Below are 12,267 nucleotides of genomic sequence, written 5' to 3' on the forward strand. Positions count from 1 at the left end.
ATCTTTTAATTCAAAAAGAATGAATCGCAAAACAAAACTCAAAATAGATCACAGCAGCATTTCTGGATCATGCTCACATGTGGCCTCTTCTTTGCATGACAGAGCTTTAACCTGTGTTGGTAGATGGCACAGTGAACTACACTCACAGAAAGGGATTTCCGTGTAATAAACATTATTTCAAGTTGAGGAACATTATTCTGAAAGTGTTGCATAATTTCTAAACACTTTATTTACATTTTACACACCATCCTGCCTTTTTGGAATTGGGGCTGTAAATACAAATATGCTATTTTTTTTAATACAAGGCAGGGTCTCCATAGTGAGTCACTGCATGCAAAATAATCAAATGATGCACTTAATCTCCTGCAAATCCTAGACCAGTATAGAGGATTGGACAAAGACTCCATGGAAAGAGATCAACGTTGAGCAGATGGACATGGAACTCCGGCGGTTTGCTAAAGTACAGTACAGCACTCTTCTCTGGATAGATACTTGAACTTTGATTCAGTTTAACTGTTTCATGTTTGAAACAAGAGTACCTTTTCAATAACTGTGAGTATGTCTGTTGTCTGTTGAAGGAGATGAAAATGCTGGATAAGGAGGTGCGTGTGTGGGATGTCTATATGGGTCTGGAATCAACAGTGAAAAACCTATTGACCTCTCTGAGAGCTGTCAACGAGCTGCAAAACTCAGCTGTCAGGGAGAGACACTGGCAACAGCTTATGAACACCACTGGGGTAGGGTATCTGTGCTGCTGCTGCTGCTACACAGTCTCTCATACCATCTGCTGTGCCATTTTTCATTTTGTTTGTTTGTCTGTGTGTCAATGAGATTATCCAAAAGTTACAAGTCCAAATTTCATTAAACTTGGTGGCGGAGTGGAGAATGTGTATGAGAACAGCCCATTAAATTTTGGTCCTCATACAGTTTTTTTCTTTAAATTTGTTAGCGCTTTGGTCTTGGCAGAGGACTGCCCCAAGTGCTCTTCTTGTTCAGTAACTTTTCATCAGTTTTACTCATGGTATATTATACTTGCCACTCTGTGGGGGTTAATCCATTCGTTTGGCTGTAGTTTTCATGCAGTGTGCTCTCATTGTTCTGCAGACACTTCTCTGGATTTGATGAACCCAGTTATCTGAAATTTGATCACACCCATAGTCTGCTTTTGTTTTTAAATCTTCAGGTTAGGTTTGTGATGGGTGAGGGCACCACCTTGGGGGACCTGCTGGAATTGCAACTTCATCGTGTGGAGGATGAGGTTAAAAACATAGTAGACAAGGCCGTGAAAGAAATGGCCATTGAGAAGGTAAGACACCAGACCAACCAGTTACTGTGTGATATATCTTGTAGTAGTGGATTATTGATGGATGGAATATTTAATTACTTAAGCACTCACTAGACTTTCATCATATTCTTAGAACAGATATTTATGAGCAGATTCAGAAAGCTGAACTCACAAATAATGACACACAAATAGGAATGAGCCAATGTTAACGAACGCGTTAGCTTGTTTTTTGGTTGTCTTTAAATGACAGGCGTCTTTGTGAAGTATCTGTCTTTGGGTTTTTTAGGTTTTGGCAGAGATAACCCAGACATGGAGCATTATGTCGCTGTCCTATGAGACTCATGCCAGCACAGGAACCCCTCTGCTCAAAGCAGATGAGAATCTGATAGAGACGCTGGAGGACAACCAGGTGTGCCTGCCTGCTGCAGAATGTGATATGCAGTTTGCTTTATTCTTTCAAATTGCAATATTAACACCCCAGCGATCCATAATATAGTTTTAGTATGAACGGCTCGGGTTTATTACTGACTCCTCAAAGACTAGTTATATAAATGCATAGGCAATGGGGAATTTAAAAAATGTTCATGCAATTTCAAGAGCAGCTCATCAGGGCTTCTTTGTACAAATTGCCATTTAAAGTTACTGCTTCATTTCTTTTCAGGTGCAGCTGCAGAATATCCTGATGAGTAAGTACATAGAGTATTTCCAGGCAGAAGTAAGTGGATGGCAGAGGAAGCTGATGGTGGCAGACCTTGTCATCTCATCTTGGATGTCTGTCCAGAGGACCTGGGCCCATCTTAACAGCATCTTCACCAACAGCCATGACATCCGCTGCCAGCTGGCCAATGATGCTGAACGCTTTCAGGGAATACACACTGACTTTCAGGTAAATCATACCTCTGCCTACATATAGTGCCATGCTTGGCTACATATTTTTAGCATGTCTTTTTGCATTTCTCCCTTTATTTCCTTTGATTTGTTTGTTTGTTTTAATCAGAGTTTAATGACTGAGGTGGTCCAGAACAGTAATGTAGTAGATGTGACCAACAAGCCTGGCTTCCTGGAGAGCCTTGAGACCTTACAGCAGAGGCTGTCTCTGTGTGAGAAGGCCCTTGCTGAGTACCTGGAGACCAAGAGACTGACATTCCCCAGATTTTATTTTGTCTCTGCCTCCGATCTACTGGAGATTGTGTCTAAGGGAACACAGCCCAGACAGGTGATAGATTACATTTTAATCATGTTTTTCTAGAAAGAATCTATAAAGAGATTGTTAGCACGTTGTGGTTATCTGTACTTTATATACCAACTATATTTCAGTGTTATGGAGTGGAAAAAGGGAAAAGGGAAAAACACAATAATGAAAGGCAAAAGAAATCTTTTTTTCTTTTTGATTTGTTATCAGAGATCAGGGTCTGTTAACGTCAGAGCTTTGTTAACATCATAGCCTATAAAACCAAACTCAAAAATAGTCTGTGTGTCTTTTGAATACACATATATATTTTTTTCCAGGTGACCCGACACTTGCTGAAGCTGTTTGACAATATAGCAGATCTTCGCTTCAAGGACTCAGACCGGGCCGAAGGACGGGGGGAGGAGGGGGAGGCAGTTGCGATAGGGATGTACAGTCGAGAGGGAGAATATGTTTCGTTCTCTGAGCCCTGTGTCTGCGAAGGACAGGTACTGTGAAAACAAAATGCGGTTTCTGTTTGTGGAAGTACATCAGCACCGTTTTATTTGAAAAATATGATATTGCATGCAATTCATTTTAGAGTTTTTTTCAAACACTTTTATTTTTTTTAATCAGGCAGAGTGTTGGTTAAGTGCTTTAGAAACCACCATGCGCTGTACAGTTCGAAAGGAGATACAGGAAGCTGTAGCTGCCTATGAGGACAAACCCCGAGACCAGTGGCTGTTTGACTACCCAGCCCAGGTCTGTTCATGCAAAGTCTGTAGATTTACAATTTTAACTTTATAAACATGCAAGCTATCTGCTGTACACCTCTGTTTCCCTTCCATCAACAGGTGGGGTTGACTGGTAGTCAGGTGTGGTGGGCGACAGATGTGGGCATTGCTTTTGAGAGGGTGGAGGAAGGATTTGAGACAGCTCTCAAGGACTACAACAAGAAACAGGTACTTCCATAATGTAAGATTTTATTAGGCTGGTAAGTGATCGTAGCATCATTGTATTTGTCAGTGATGTCTGCTGAATTCTGGTTTTCTAGATCACACAGCTCAACTTGCTAATCCACATGCTGCTTGGCGATTTAACCCCTGGAGACAGACAGAAAATTATGACTGTCTGCACTATTGATGTCCATGCTCGAGATGTGGTCGCCAATCTCATTACTCAAAAGGTACTGCGACTATTAGATATTATTTCAAATGAGTTTTGCATTAGTTAGCAGACCATCCTGATGCTGTTGTATGTCTCTAAGGTGACATCAGGACAGGCATTTGCGTGGCTGTCCCAGTTACGGCATCGCTGGGATGAAGAAATGAGACACTGTTACATTAATATCTGTGACGCTCAGTTCCAGTTTAGCTATGAATACCTGGGGAATACAAACAGACTGGTTATCACTCCACTCACTGACAGGTATGTGCACATACATGTTCTCCCGTAAGCCAACCCTTTGCAAAAGTATACAGAATGCATACATTAGTAATGATTTGTATTCTAAAGGGAGAGACTTACAGTAAGGGCACGCATAATTACTAGACTTGCTTTGCAACTAAAAACAAGGCCGCTTTACTTTAGCACTAAACATCTTAATGCTACAGTCAAGCTGTGCAGAACGTGATAGTAGGCACCCATGCAAAATGTAAGTGCAAAGATTGAGATAGTTGTTATTTTAGAATAAAGCACAAATACTAAAATCTTGCATATTTGCTTTTTCTATTCACAATATCCACTATACTCAAATACATTACATTGTTGCTTTAAATCTACATTATTTTCAAATGCACAACTTCATTGAATCGAAATTATCTATTACTTTCTTTCTCCTGTGATTTAAATCTCAACCGTACCATGACAGGTGTTACATAACCCTGACCCAGTCCCTCCATCTGACTATGAGTGGTGCTCCATCAGGCCCAGCTGGCACTGGCAAAACAGAGACTACTAAGGACCTTGGACGCTCCCTGGGTATCATGGTATATGTGTTCAACTGCTCTGAACAGATGGACTACAAGGTAACCTGGACTGCACAGATGTTTCTTCTAGTGCCCGTTAATGTCACATTTATTCTTTTTTTTTTATGTTGTTATTGATATTTATTCCACCATTCAGCCATAGCATCTCATCCTCCAGTCTATAGGTAACATCTATAAGGGCCTGGCTCAGACAGGAGTGTGGGGTTGCTTTGATGAATTCAACCGGATCTCGGTGGACGTTCTGTCTGTGGTAGCTGTGCAAGTCAAGACTATACAGGATGCTGTACGCAACAAAAAACAGAGGTATTATGAGGAAATAATGACATGTATGTTGTAGCATCTATACATTTGTCTACTAATCCATTCTATATATTTTCTAAGCATCCATTTAGCAGCATGCATTTGTTGCTGTGTATGTAGGTTTCATTTTCTGGGGGAGGAGATTGAGCTGAAGCCAACAGTAGGAATCTTCATCACTTTGAACCCAGGTTATGCTGGAAGAGCAGAGCTCCCAGAGAACCTCAAGGCTCTATTCAGGTCTGATATGAGACAAAGAGGAGACTTTAGCGTGCAATGAATAGCAGCTATTATATGATTATTTATTGGTTAATTTTCTAAATGCTCAGGCCCTGTGCGATGGTGATCCCAGATTTTGAACTGATCTGTGAGATCATGTTGGTGGCCGAAGGATTCATAGATGCACGGCTACTGGCACGCAAATTCATCAGTCTCTACACTCTTTGTAAAGAGCTGCTATCCAAACAAGTGCGTACATACAAACAATTTGTCTGACTATTTCTTCAGGGGGTTTTCTGATGAGCGGAGGGAAGAAGAGGAATTTAATTTCGCTGTCAATGTTCTTATACGCATCAGAAGTGTGGTCCAGCTTTTATTAACCCTTGTATGGTGTTCGGGTCTGTGAGACCCGTGTTCAGTTTTTTTCAAAAGAAAAATTAAACAATTAATTATTTTTTCACGTGTAAATGTGTTGTGTCTTTCCACTCACGCCACTTGATTATAACTGATTTATTTATAACATTTTATATAAAAGAAAAACGAGAAGCACATTAATTCATAAATGTGATCTAACAAAGGTAAAGGGAAAAAATTAACCATGTTTGCTGTTCATATGTCTTGTAATTGGGATGAAGTAAACATCTGTTGAGTAATTTAACATAAAATTGTTTGATAGTGTTAATTTGGAAAGCCAAAACTCTAGCGGGTCCACCAGACCCATGAACACTGGCTGAGTAACAAAAATACGAACACCACACAAGGGTTAAAATGCAAAGTAGTGGTGGTGCTATTCATCAGATTATGGTTTTGTGTTTAGGTGTGAAGATTAGTCACCATAATCTTCCTATTTATATTCCAGTTCCTCTGTGTGTGATGTAGTGAATATAGTAAATAATAAAAATATCAACTATTTTTGCTTATACTGTGTAGAGTACTAGCTCTCAGCTGAAACTGGCTGTTTGTGTCCTTCTATTATAACATCAACAAACACTTAAATGCTTATTTTGTCAGGATCATTATGATTGGGGTTTGCGGGCTATCAAATCAGTGCTGGTTGTGGCTGGATCTCTGAAGAGAGAGGAGCGTAGCAGACCTGAAGAACAGGTGTGTATCTCTTCGCGATCACTAATGAGGGCTGTTCTTTACACTGAAGTGTTTCAGCTCTCATGGTTGTTTCCAGAAATTTGAGGTTGTCAGAAATTGCCTCATCAAAACTGTGCGTCCAATATTGTCTCACCAGGTGTTGATGCGGGCTCTTAGAGACTTCAACCTTCCTAAGATCGTGACGAGTGATGTTCCCATCTTCCTTGGGTTGATCAGTGACCTCTTTCCACAGCTGGATGTGCCCAGGAAGAGAGACCCAAAGCTAGAAAATGCTGTTCGCCAGTCAGTCAGTGAGCTGCGTCTGCAACCAGAGGAAAATTTCATACTTAAGGTTCATCTGTGTTTTTATTATATAGTATAGTTTATTTGGCAACACCTTTCGTTAGTGGTGGTAACGGTGAACAAACGTTAATTTTAGATTTCTCAGAATTGTGGGAAAAAGAAAAACAGTTGTTATGATAAAAATGTCAAAGGATTATTTTCCTTTTTTCCATCATTCTGTGAGCAACCGTGATGTGGTTTTCATACCGTGCATGGCCTGAGTCTGCAGACAGAGCACAGTGAAGGGATCTGTTACCCCGAAGCTGGAGGTGTGGAGTCTGTCACCTGCAGCTCTTCATCTGACAGTTCACTGTGGCTGCTCCTCGTTCCATTTTTCCCTGCAGTATTTCCGTTTTTTGCAGGGAATAAGGAAATACAGACACACAGTTCATAAAGCTTCCAATATATAAACACTAATCAGTTGCCTCCTATTGTGTTCATTCAATTAGTGATTTAATAGACAAAAATCTGTAAAATCTAATAGAAGTATTAAATTAAGTGTTAAACTGCTTCTTTTTCAGTGGCATATGAGCAATGATAGTTAAGGATGATCTGAAATCAACATGCCAGATCACTTTACAAACACATTCATAAAGTTCTGAGCTAATTTTAACTTGGGGGAAATGCATAATTCCCACAGGTCAATAGAGGAACAATATATAAAGCTTTGTGGTTTGTAACATAAACTAATTGTTAATCATTTTGGTTGTATTTTTTTATTGTAAGGTGAGACAGCTCTCTGATTGAACTTGCAGTATTTTAGAGTATTTTTTTTTTCAGAAATCCCACTATTAATGTGATTCCATGTTTGCAGGTGACCCAGCTGGAGGAGCTGCTGGCTGTTAGACATTCTGTATTTGTAGTTGGTGGCCCGGGTACTGGAAAAAGTCAGGTTAACTTAACTAATGAACATTTTTAAAACTGTTTATGTGTTTTTGGGTTTTTTTTAATATCTGTGTGATCCAACTTCTTATACCCAAAATATGCCCAAACATATTAACTAAAACTACTTATATAAATGATCTTGTTTACTTATCAGATCTTGAAGACCCTTCATAGGACTTATGCAAACATGAAGATGAAGCCCTTATGGAATGATATTAACCCTAAAGCTGTTACCACAGATGAGCTGTTTGGATACCTGCACCCTGCTACCAGAGAGTGGAAGGATGGTGAGAAGCAGGAGGATTATACAAAGGATTTAATGTGCAATAAATGATGATCAAGAGAACCAGTTTTTCCTCCAGAATTTGGGTCGCTGTCAAGTCTGATTTATTTTGGTGCCAAGACCATAATTTATTCCAAAGCCTCCTCTCAGAAATAATTAGAAAGTTAATGCACTTTTTCTATTTCACAGCCCACTCCTGTTTAAATAGGTTTCGTGTGCAATATTTTCATTACCAGTTCATTTCACAATTTTGCATTCAATACCTTTTTTGCTGCAGTGATGGTTTAGTATGTAAAAATGGATTTACCATATGTCACTGTTTCCTTTTACAGGTCTGTTCTCCTCTACCATGAGAGAGCTGGCCTCGGTGGGCCATGATGGACCCAAATGGATTGTTCTGGATGGGGATATTGACCCTATGTGGATTGAGTCACTCAACACAGTTATGGATGACAACAAGGTAAAAGATCATCACATGTTTTTTTGTCTTTCATCCAGGAGTTTGAATATGTCTCCAAATAAGTAATCAATTTCTGCCAATGCCAGTCATTAAGTTAGTGCATACTTTATATTTTTGAACCAGTGCTTGAGCTCCACTCCTTCTACTTTTCCCTCCACATCCAGGTTCTGACACTTGCCAGTAACGAGAGGATCGGCTTGTCCTCGTCCATGCGTCTTCTCTTTGAGATCTCTCATCTGAAGGCTGCTACTCCAGCTACAGTGTCAAGGGCAGGAATACTCTATGTCAACCCACAGGACTTGGGTTGGAGCTCGTAAGACACACACAATGCTTAAATGCACGCATAAAATCACAGTCTTCTGTTTCTTTGATTTTCTTAAGGTTATCTTGGTTAGCAGAGCTGCCTTTACTGTGTTTTCAGTTATGTGACAAGTTGGATCGACACACGGCAAGCCCAGTCAGAGCGAGCCAACCTCACTATTTTGTTTGATAAGTACGTGCCATACTGTCTGGAACAAGTTCGCTGCAACCTGAAAACCATCACACCCATTCCAGAAAACAGCATGGTGCAGGTACATGTAGGGTTTTATGGATATCAAATGCAGCCTGCAGAGCCATAATATTATATTTTTCTGTTGTTATTGTTCAGTCACATGCAGCATTTCTGTGTTTTGCTCAATCAGACATTGTGCTCGTTGTTGGACTGCTTGCTGATTGAGGACAACACTCCAGCCGATTCTCCCAGAGAACTCTATGAGATCTACTTTGTCTTTGCCTGCGTCTGGGCTTTTGGAGGCGCTCTCTTTCAAGATCATGTGTGCAGTGACTAACTGTTCCTTCTAATCGTATCAGATAATTCACATTATTATACCATATAATGACAGTGTTTTTACCTTTATAGCTCAATGACTACCGTGCTGAATTTAGCCGCTGGTGGTCCAAAGAGATGAGAGCCGTAAAGTTTCCCTCACAAGGGACAGTCTTTGACTATTTCATTGACCCTGAGACTAAAAAGTTTACTCCGTGGAGTGAGAAGATGGTGCCATTTGAGCTGGAGCCTGATATTCCGTTACAGGTATGTTATTAGACTAATGAATGCGTGTGGTTATCTACAGCAGGCCAGAGTGTCCTGTATAATTATAACATGTTGATTTAGATCTCTCAGCACGCTCATCCACTGTCTGTTTCAGACGGTGCTTGTCCACACTCCAGAGACCATCTGTCTCACCTACTTCATGGACCTTCTGCTTCAGAGAGGCAAACCTATCATGTTAGTGGGCAATGCAGGAGTGGGAAAAACTATTCTGGTGTCTGATAAAGTCGCTAAGCTGAAGGAGGATTACATAGTAGCAAAAGTTCCCTTCAACTACTACACTACATCTGCCATGCTGCAGCGTAAGAGTCTCTGAAATGAGCATACACAAACAGATTTTTTCACATGTGTATTTTTTATTAATTTAACAAATTGTATAATACATATAATAATCTAATAATTAGGGAAATATAATAAGACAAATCTAATAATCTGAAAAAAGGCTTCTAATGAGATATGTGTGCTTCCTGTCTATGCATTATGTTATTGTGGTAGTACTGTATCTAATTGTGTTTGCCTATTCATACTGATTGAATGGCACAGGCTTCATAAAAAAAAAATTCTGAGTTTCCCTGTATCTTCAATTCTTTTTTCCTTCAAATTTCAGTTCAGATTTTCAGTCAGTGAGTTTCTGTGAAGACTGTTGTCACTTTGTCATTTTCCTAAACTTGTGTATTAAATGTACTCCAGGCATCTTGGAGAAACCTCTAGAGAAGAAAGCTGGTCGTAAATTTGGCCCTCCCACCGCCAAGAGACTTATCTACTTCATAGATGACCTCAACATGCCTGAGGTGGATGTTTATGGGACTGTCCAGCCACACACCCTCATCCGCCAGCACCTTGATTACAGCCACTGGTAGGATAAGACGCACGTGATGGACTCGCATATTTATACTGCTTTCATACTGCCAAAGTGTGCAAATACACATATATACCCTGTACACAACTGTTACACAGAGTTTAGTGCTTAGTGTGAATTTTAACCAACAGGTCTTTGTACTGTAGGTATGACAGACAGCGGCTGGTTTTGAAAGAAATCCATAACTGCCAGTATATCACCTGTATGAACCCAACAGCTGGAAGCTTCTCTATCAACCCCAGACTGCAGGTACTGCCACACATTTGCAAGTTCTTTATGCGTAAATTGTATTTGTTCATAAATGTTATTATCAAAATTCTCCTATCTACTGAAACTATACTCGATCACTATGGCTTTGTACATAATTTCATTGAATACTTATTTAGAAAAATTTGTTTCAAAGAAAAACAGCCAAAGACAGGCAGAAACCTTTTTTTGGCTAATAAGAAAAATTTAAAGGTAGTTCAGAATGCAGCTTTCTGTCAGGGTCTGCGGAGGCAGACCGTGCGGAAACGTGTGTGGTGGACCCAGGTGCGAACACAGGCGAGGATGCAGGAGTGGATTTAAACAAAAGCGAGCCGTTTATTATGGCTGATGAAAAGGAACAGAACAGAGTGAAGGCAGCATAAGAGTAACCGTTCAAACGAAAACCTAAACTGGAAATAAACTAAGGAAAAGCTATGGCTTGGAATACGGAACACAGAGGTGGTAACACAGACGACGCGACACAGACTGTATGAAACACAGAGACTAAATACACATGAGGGATGATCAGGGGAAGTGGATGCACACGGGGAACACAGGTGACACTGATAATCATAACAAGACACGGCAGGAGTGAACGTAACACTGATGGGAGATGGGCAAAGTAAAACAGGAAGTACACAGAGGTTCAAACAGGAGGGGAGAGAGCACGGGGAGAACGCAGACATAACGGGCTGGGGAAAACATAGAATAAAACAAAGAGAGACGAGGGCTCATAAATACACAGAGGGGCACACAGGGGGTGAGAGTCACGAAGGGAAAACACATAAGGAACAACGTAACAGATCAACCCAGGAAGCATGGCCTAAATAAAGAACAAAATACAAAAATACATGAAAACTAAGAATACTGGGCCCACATGGCCCAGGACCATGACACTTTCTCAGTTTAAGTGGGTCCAGCCACAGATTACTGTTGGTAAAATCTTTACTGCCTCCATTTCAGAGGCATTTCTCAGTGTTTGCAGTGCATTTCCCCGGTGCTGATGCATTAGCTACCATCTTCTCCAGCATCTTGTCAGCTCACTTTCTTCAGGGAGGGTTTAGCTACGGGGTCTCTCGCTCAGTTGGAACTCTCATTCAGGTACTGTACACTTACACTGCCAGTGCAGCATTCATTTCTATTAAAACTTGACTTGAGACAACATTTATCTGTTTCTGTGTCACTATCTTTTGATTCTCCTCAAACAGGCAGCTATCTGCCTGCACCAGAAAATTAGCCAGAACTTTCTTCCTACAGCCATACGCTTCCACTATATCTTCAATCTGCGAGACCTTTCCAACATATTTCAGGTAACACACTTTGCTCAGTCATCCAGAAAAAAATAAAAACATAAAAATATAACTGAAATAATACTTACTTCTGTTGAAGATCTTTTCCTTGAACTGCTTAAAAGGATGCTGTTGACTCCTTTTTTTCACTCGTGGCAGCAAATACGAAAACGTCATATGAATCCATTTGCAAAACTGTCATTGGTGGCAACTTGCTTTAGATTTGACTTTTGTAGGAATGTTAATCCTGAAAAACTGAAAATTCTGGTGTCAAAAGTTCTCTCGTGGAATAGTTATGTGTTTATTAATACGATTTCTGTATAGGGCATCCTGTTTGCCTTGCCAGAAAGCATCCGTTACCCCATGGACCTGGTCCACCTGTGGCTGCATGAGAGCTCCAGGGTCTACTCAGACAAACTGATGGAAGAAAAAGATGTAGAACTCTTTGATAAAATCCTGTTGGACACTGGAAAGAGATATTTTGAAGTAAGACATGGGCGATTCAAATTGCAACCTTAATCTTAAAAATCTTTCAAAATGTAAGAGGTATTGCAGAAGTGATGCTTTTGGTATTTAGTATTAAAGCCAGCTATGGCATGTTCAGTATTTTCTTGTTTGTTTGTCCTGCCAAACTCTCCAGGGAATAGATGAGTCCATCTTTATCCACCAGCCTTTGGTGTACTGCCACTTTGCCCAGGGAGTGGGAGAGCCTCGCTATCACCAGGTCTGACACATTCACACACACACAAGCTAGTCTGCACTCCAAGTTC

The 12,267-nt window shown here is 40.4% G+C and overlaps 1 protein-coding gene across 1 annotated transcript in view; it reads left to right on the forward strand.

Annotated features, from left to right (window-relative positions):
- Window positions 1-415: 415 nt before the first annotated feature.
- Window positions 416-12,267, forward strand: part of dnah9l (dynein, axonemal, heavy polypeptide 9 like) — a 38,731-nt gene continuing 26,879 nt past the window's right edge. The window contains exons 1-31 of the mRNA XM_085390437.1: window positions 416-460; window positions 579-737; window positions 1,184-1,306; window positions 1,572-1,694; window positions 1,947-2,171; window positions 2,283-2,501; window positions 2,795-2,962; window positions 3,090-3,215; window positions 3,308-3,415; window positions 3,508-3,639; window positions 3,721-3,881; window positions 4,324-4,480; window positions 4,599-4,744; window positions 4,862-4,978; window positions 5,068-5,206; window positions 5,969-6,061; window positions 6,198-6,392; window positions 7,197-7,274; window positions 7,422-7,554; window positions 7,883-8,010; window positions 8,175-8,323; window positions 8,432-8,582; window positions 8,694-8,825; window positions 8,912-9,085; window positions 9,201-9,405; window positions 9,794-9,959; window positions 10,109-10,211; window positions 11,172-11,309; window positions 11,417-11,518; window positions 11,822-11,983; window positions 12,138-12,221. Of these exons, the coding sequence (XP_085246563.1) occupies window positions 431-460; window positions 579-737; window positions 1,184-1,306; window positions 1,572-1,694; window positions 1,947-2,171; window positions 2,283-2,501; window positions 2,795-2,962; window positions 3,090-3,215; window positions 3,308-3,415; window positions 3,508-3,639; window positions 3,721-3,881; window positions 4,324-4,480; window positions 4,599-4,744; window positions 4,862-4,978; window positions 5,068-5,206; window positions 5,969-6,061; window positions 6,198-6,392; window positions 7,197-7,274; window positions 7,422-7,554; window positions 7,883-8,010; window positions 8,175-8,323; window positions 8,432-8,582; window positions 8,694-8,825; window positions 8,912-9,085; window positions 9,201-9,405; window positions 9,794-9,959; window positions 10,109-10,211; window positions 11,172-11,309; window positions 11,417-11,518; window positions 11,822-11,983; window positions 12,138-12,221 (4,326 nt within the window). The 5' untranslated portion in view covers window positions 416-430. The remainder of the gene's footprint in view (window positions 461-578; window positions 738-1,183; window positions 1,307-1,571; window positions 1,695-1,946; window positions 2,172-2,282; window positions 2,502-2,794; window positions 2,963-3,089; window positions 3,216-3,307; window positions 3,416-3,507; window positions 3,640-3,720; window positions 3,882-4,323; window positions 4,481-4,598; window positions 4,745-4,861; window positions 4,979-5,067; window positions 5,207-5,968; window positions 6,062-6,197; window positions 6,393-7,196; window positions 7,275-7,421; window positions 7,555-7,882; window positions 8,011-8,174; window positions 8,324-8,431; window positions 8,583-8,693; window positions 8,826-8,911; window positions 9,086-9,200; window positions 9,406-9,793; window positions 9,960-10,108; window positions 10,212-11,171; window positions 11,310-11,416; window positions 11,519-11,821; window positions 11,984-12,137; window positions 12,222-12,267) is intronic.

Source organism: Rhamphochromis longiceps, linkage group LG18, assembly GCF_057381845.1.
Source record: "Rhamphochromis longiceps isolate RC_006_pf linkage group LG18, R_longiceps_female_GT1.1, whole genome shotgun sequence".
Classification (NCBI taxonomy): Eukaryota; Metazoa; Chordata; class Actinopteri; order Cichliformes; family Cichlidae; genus Rhamphochromis; species Rhamphochromis longiceps.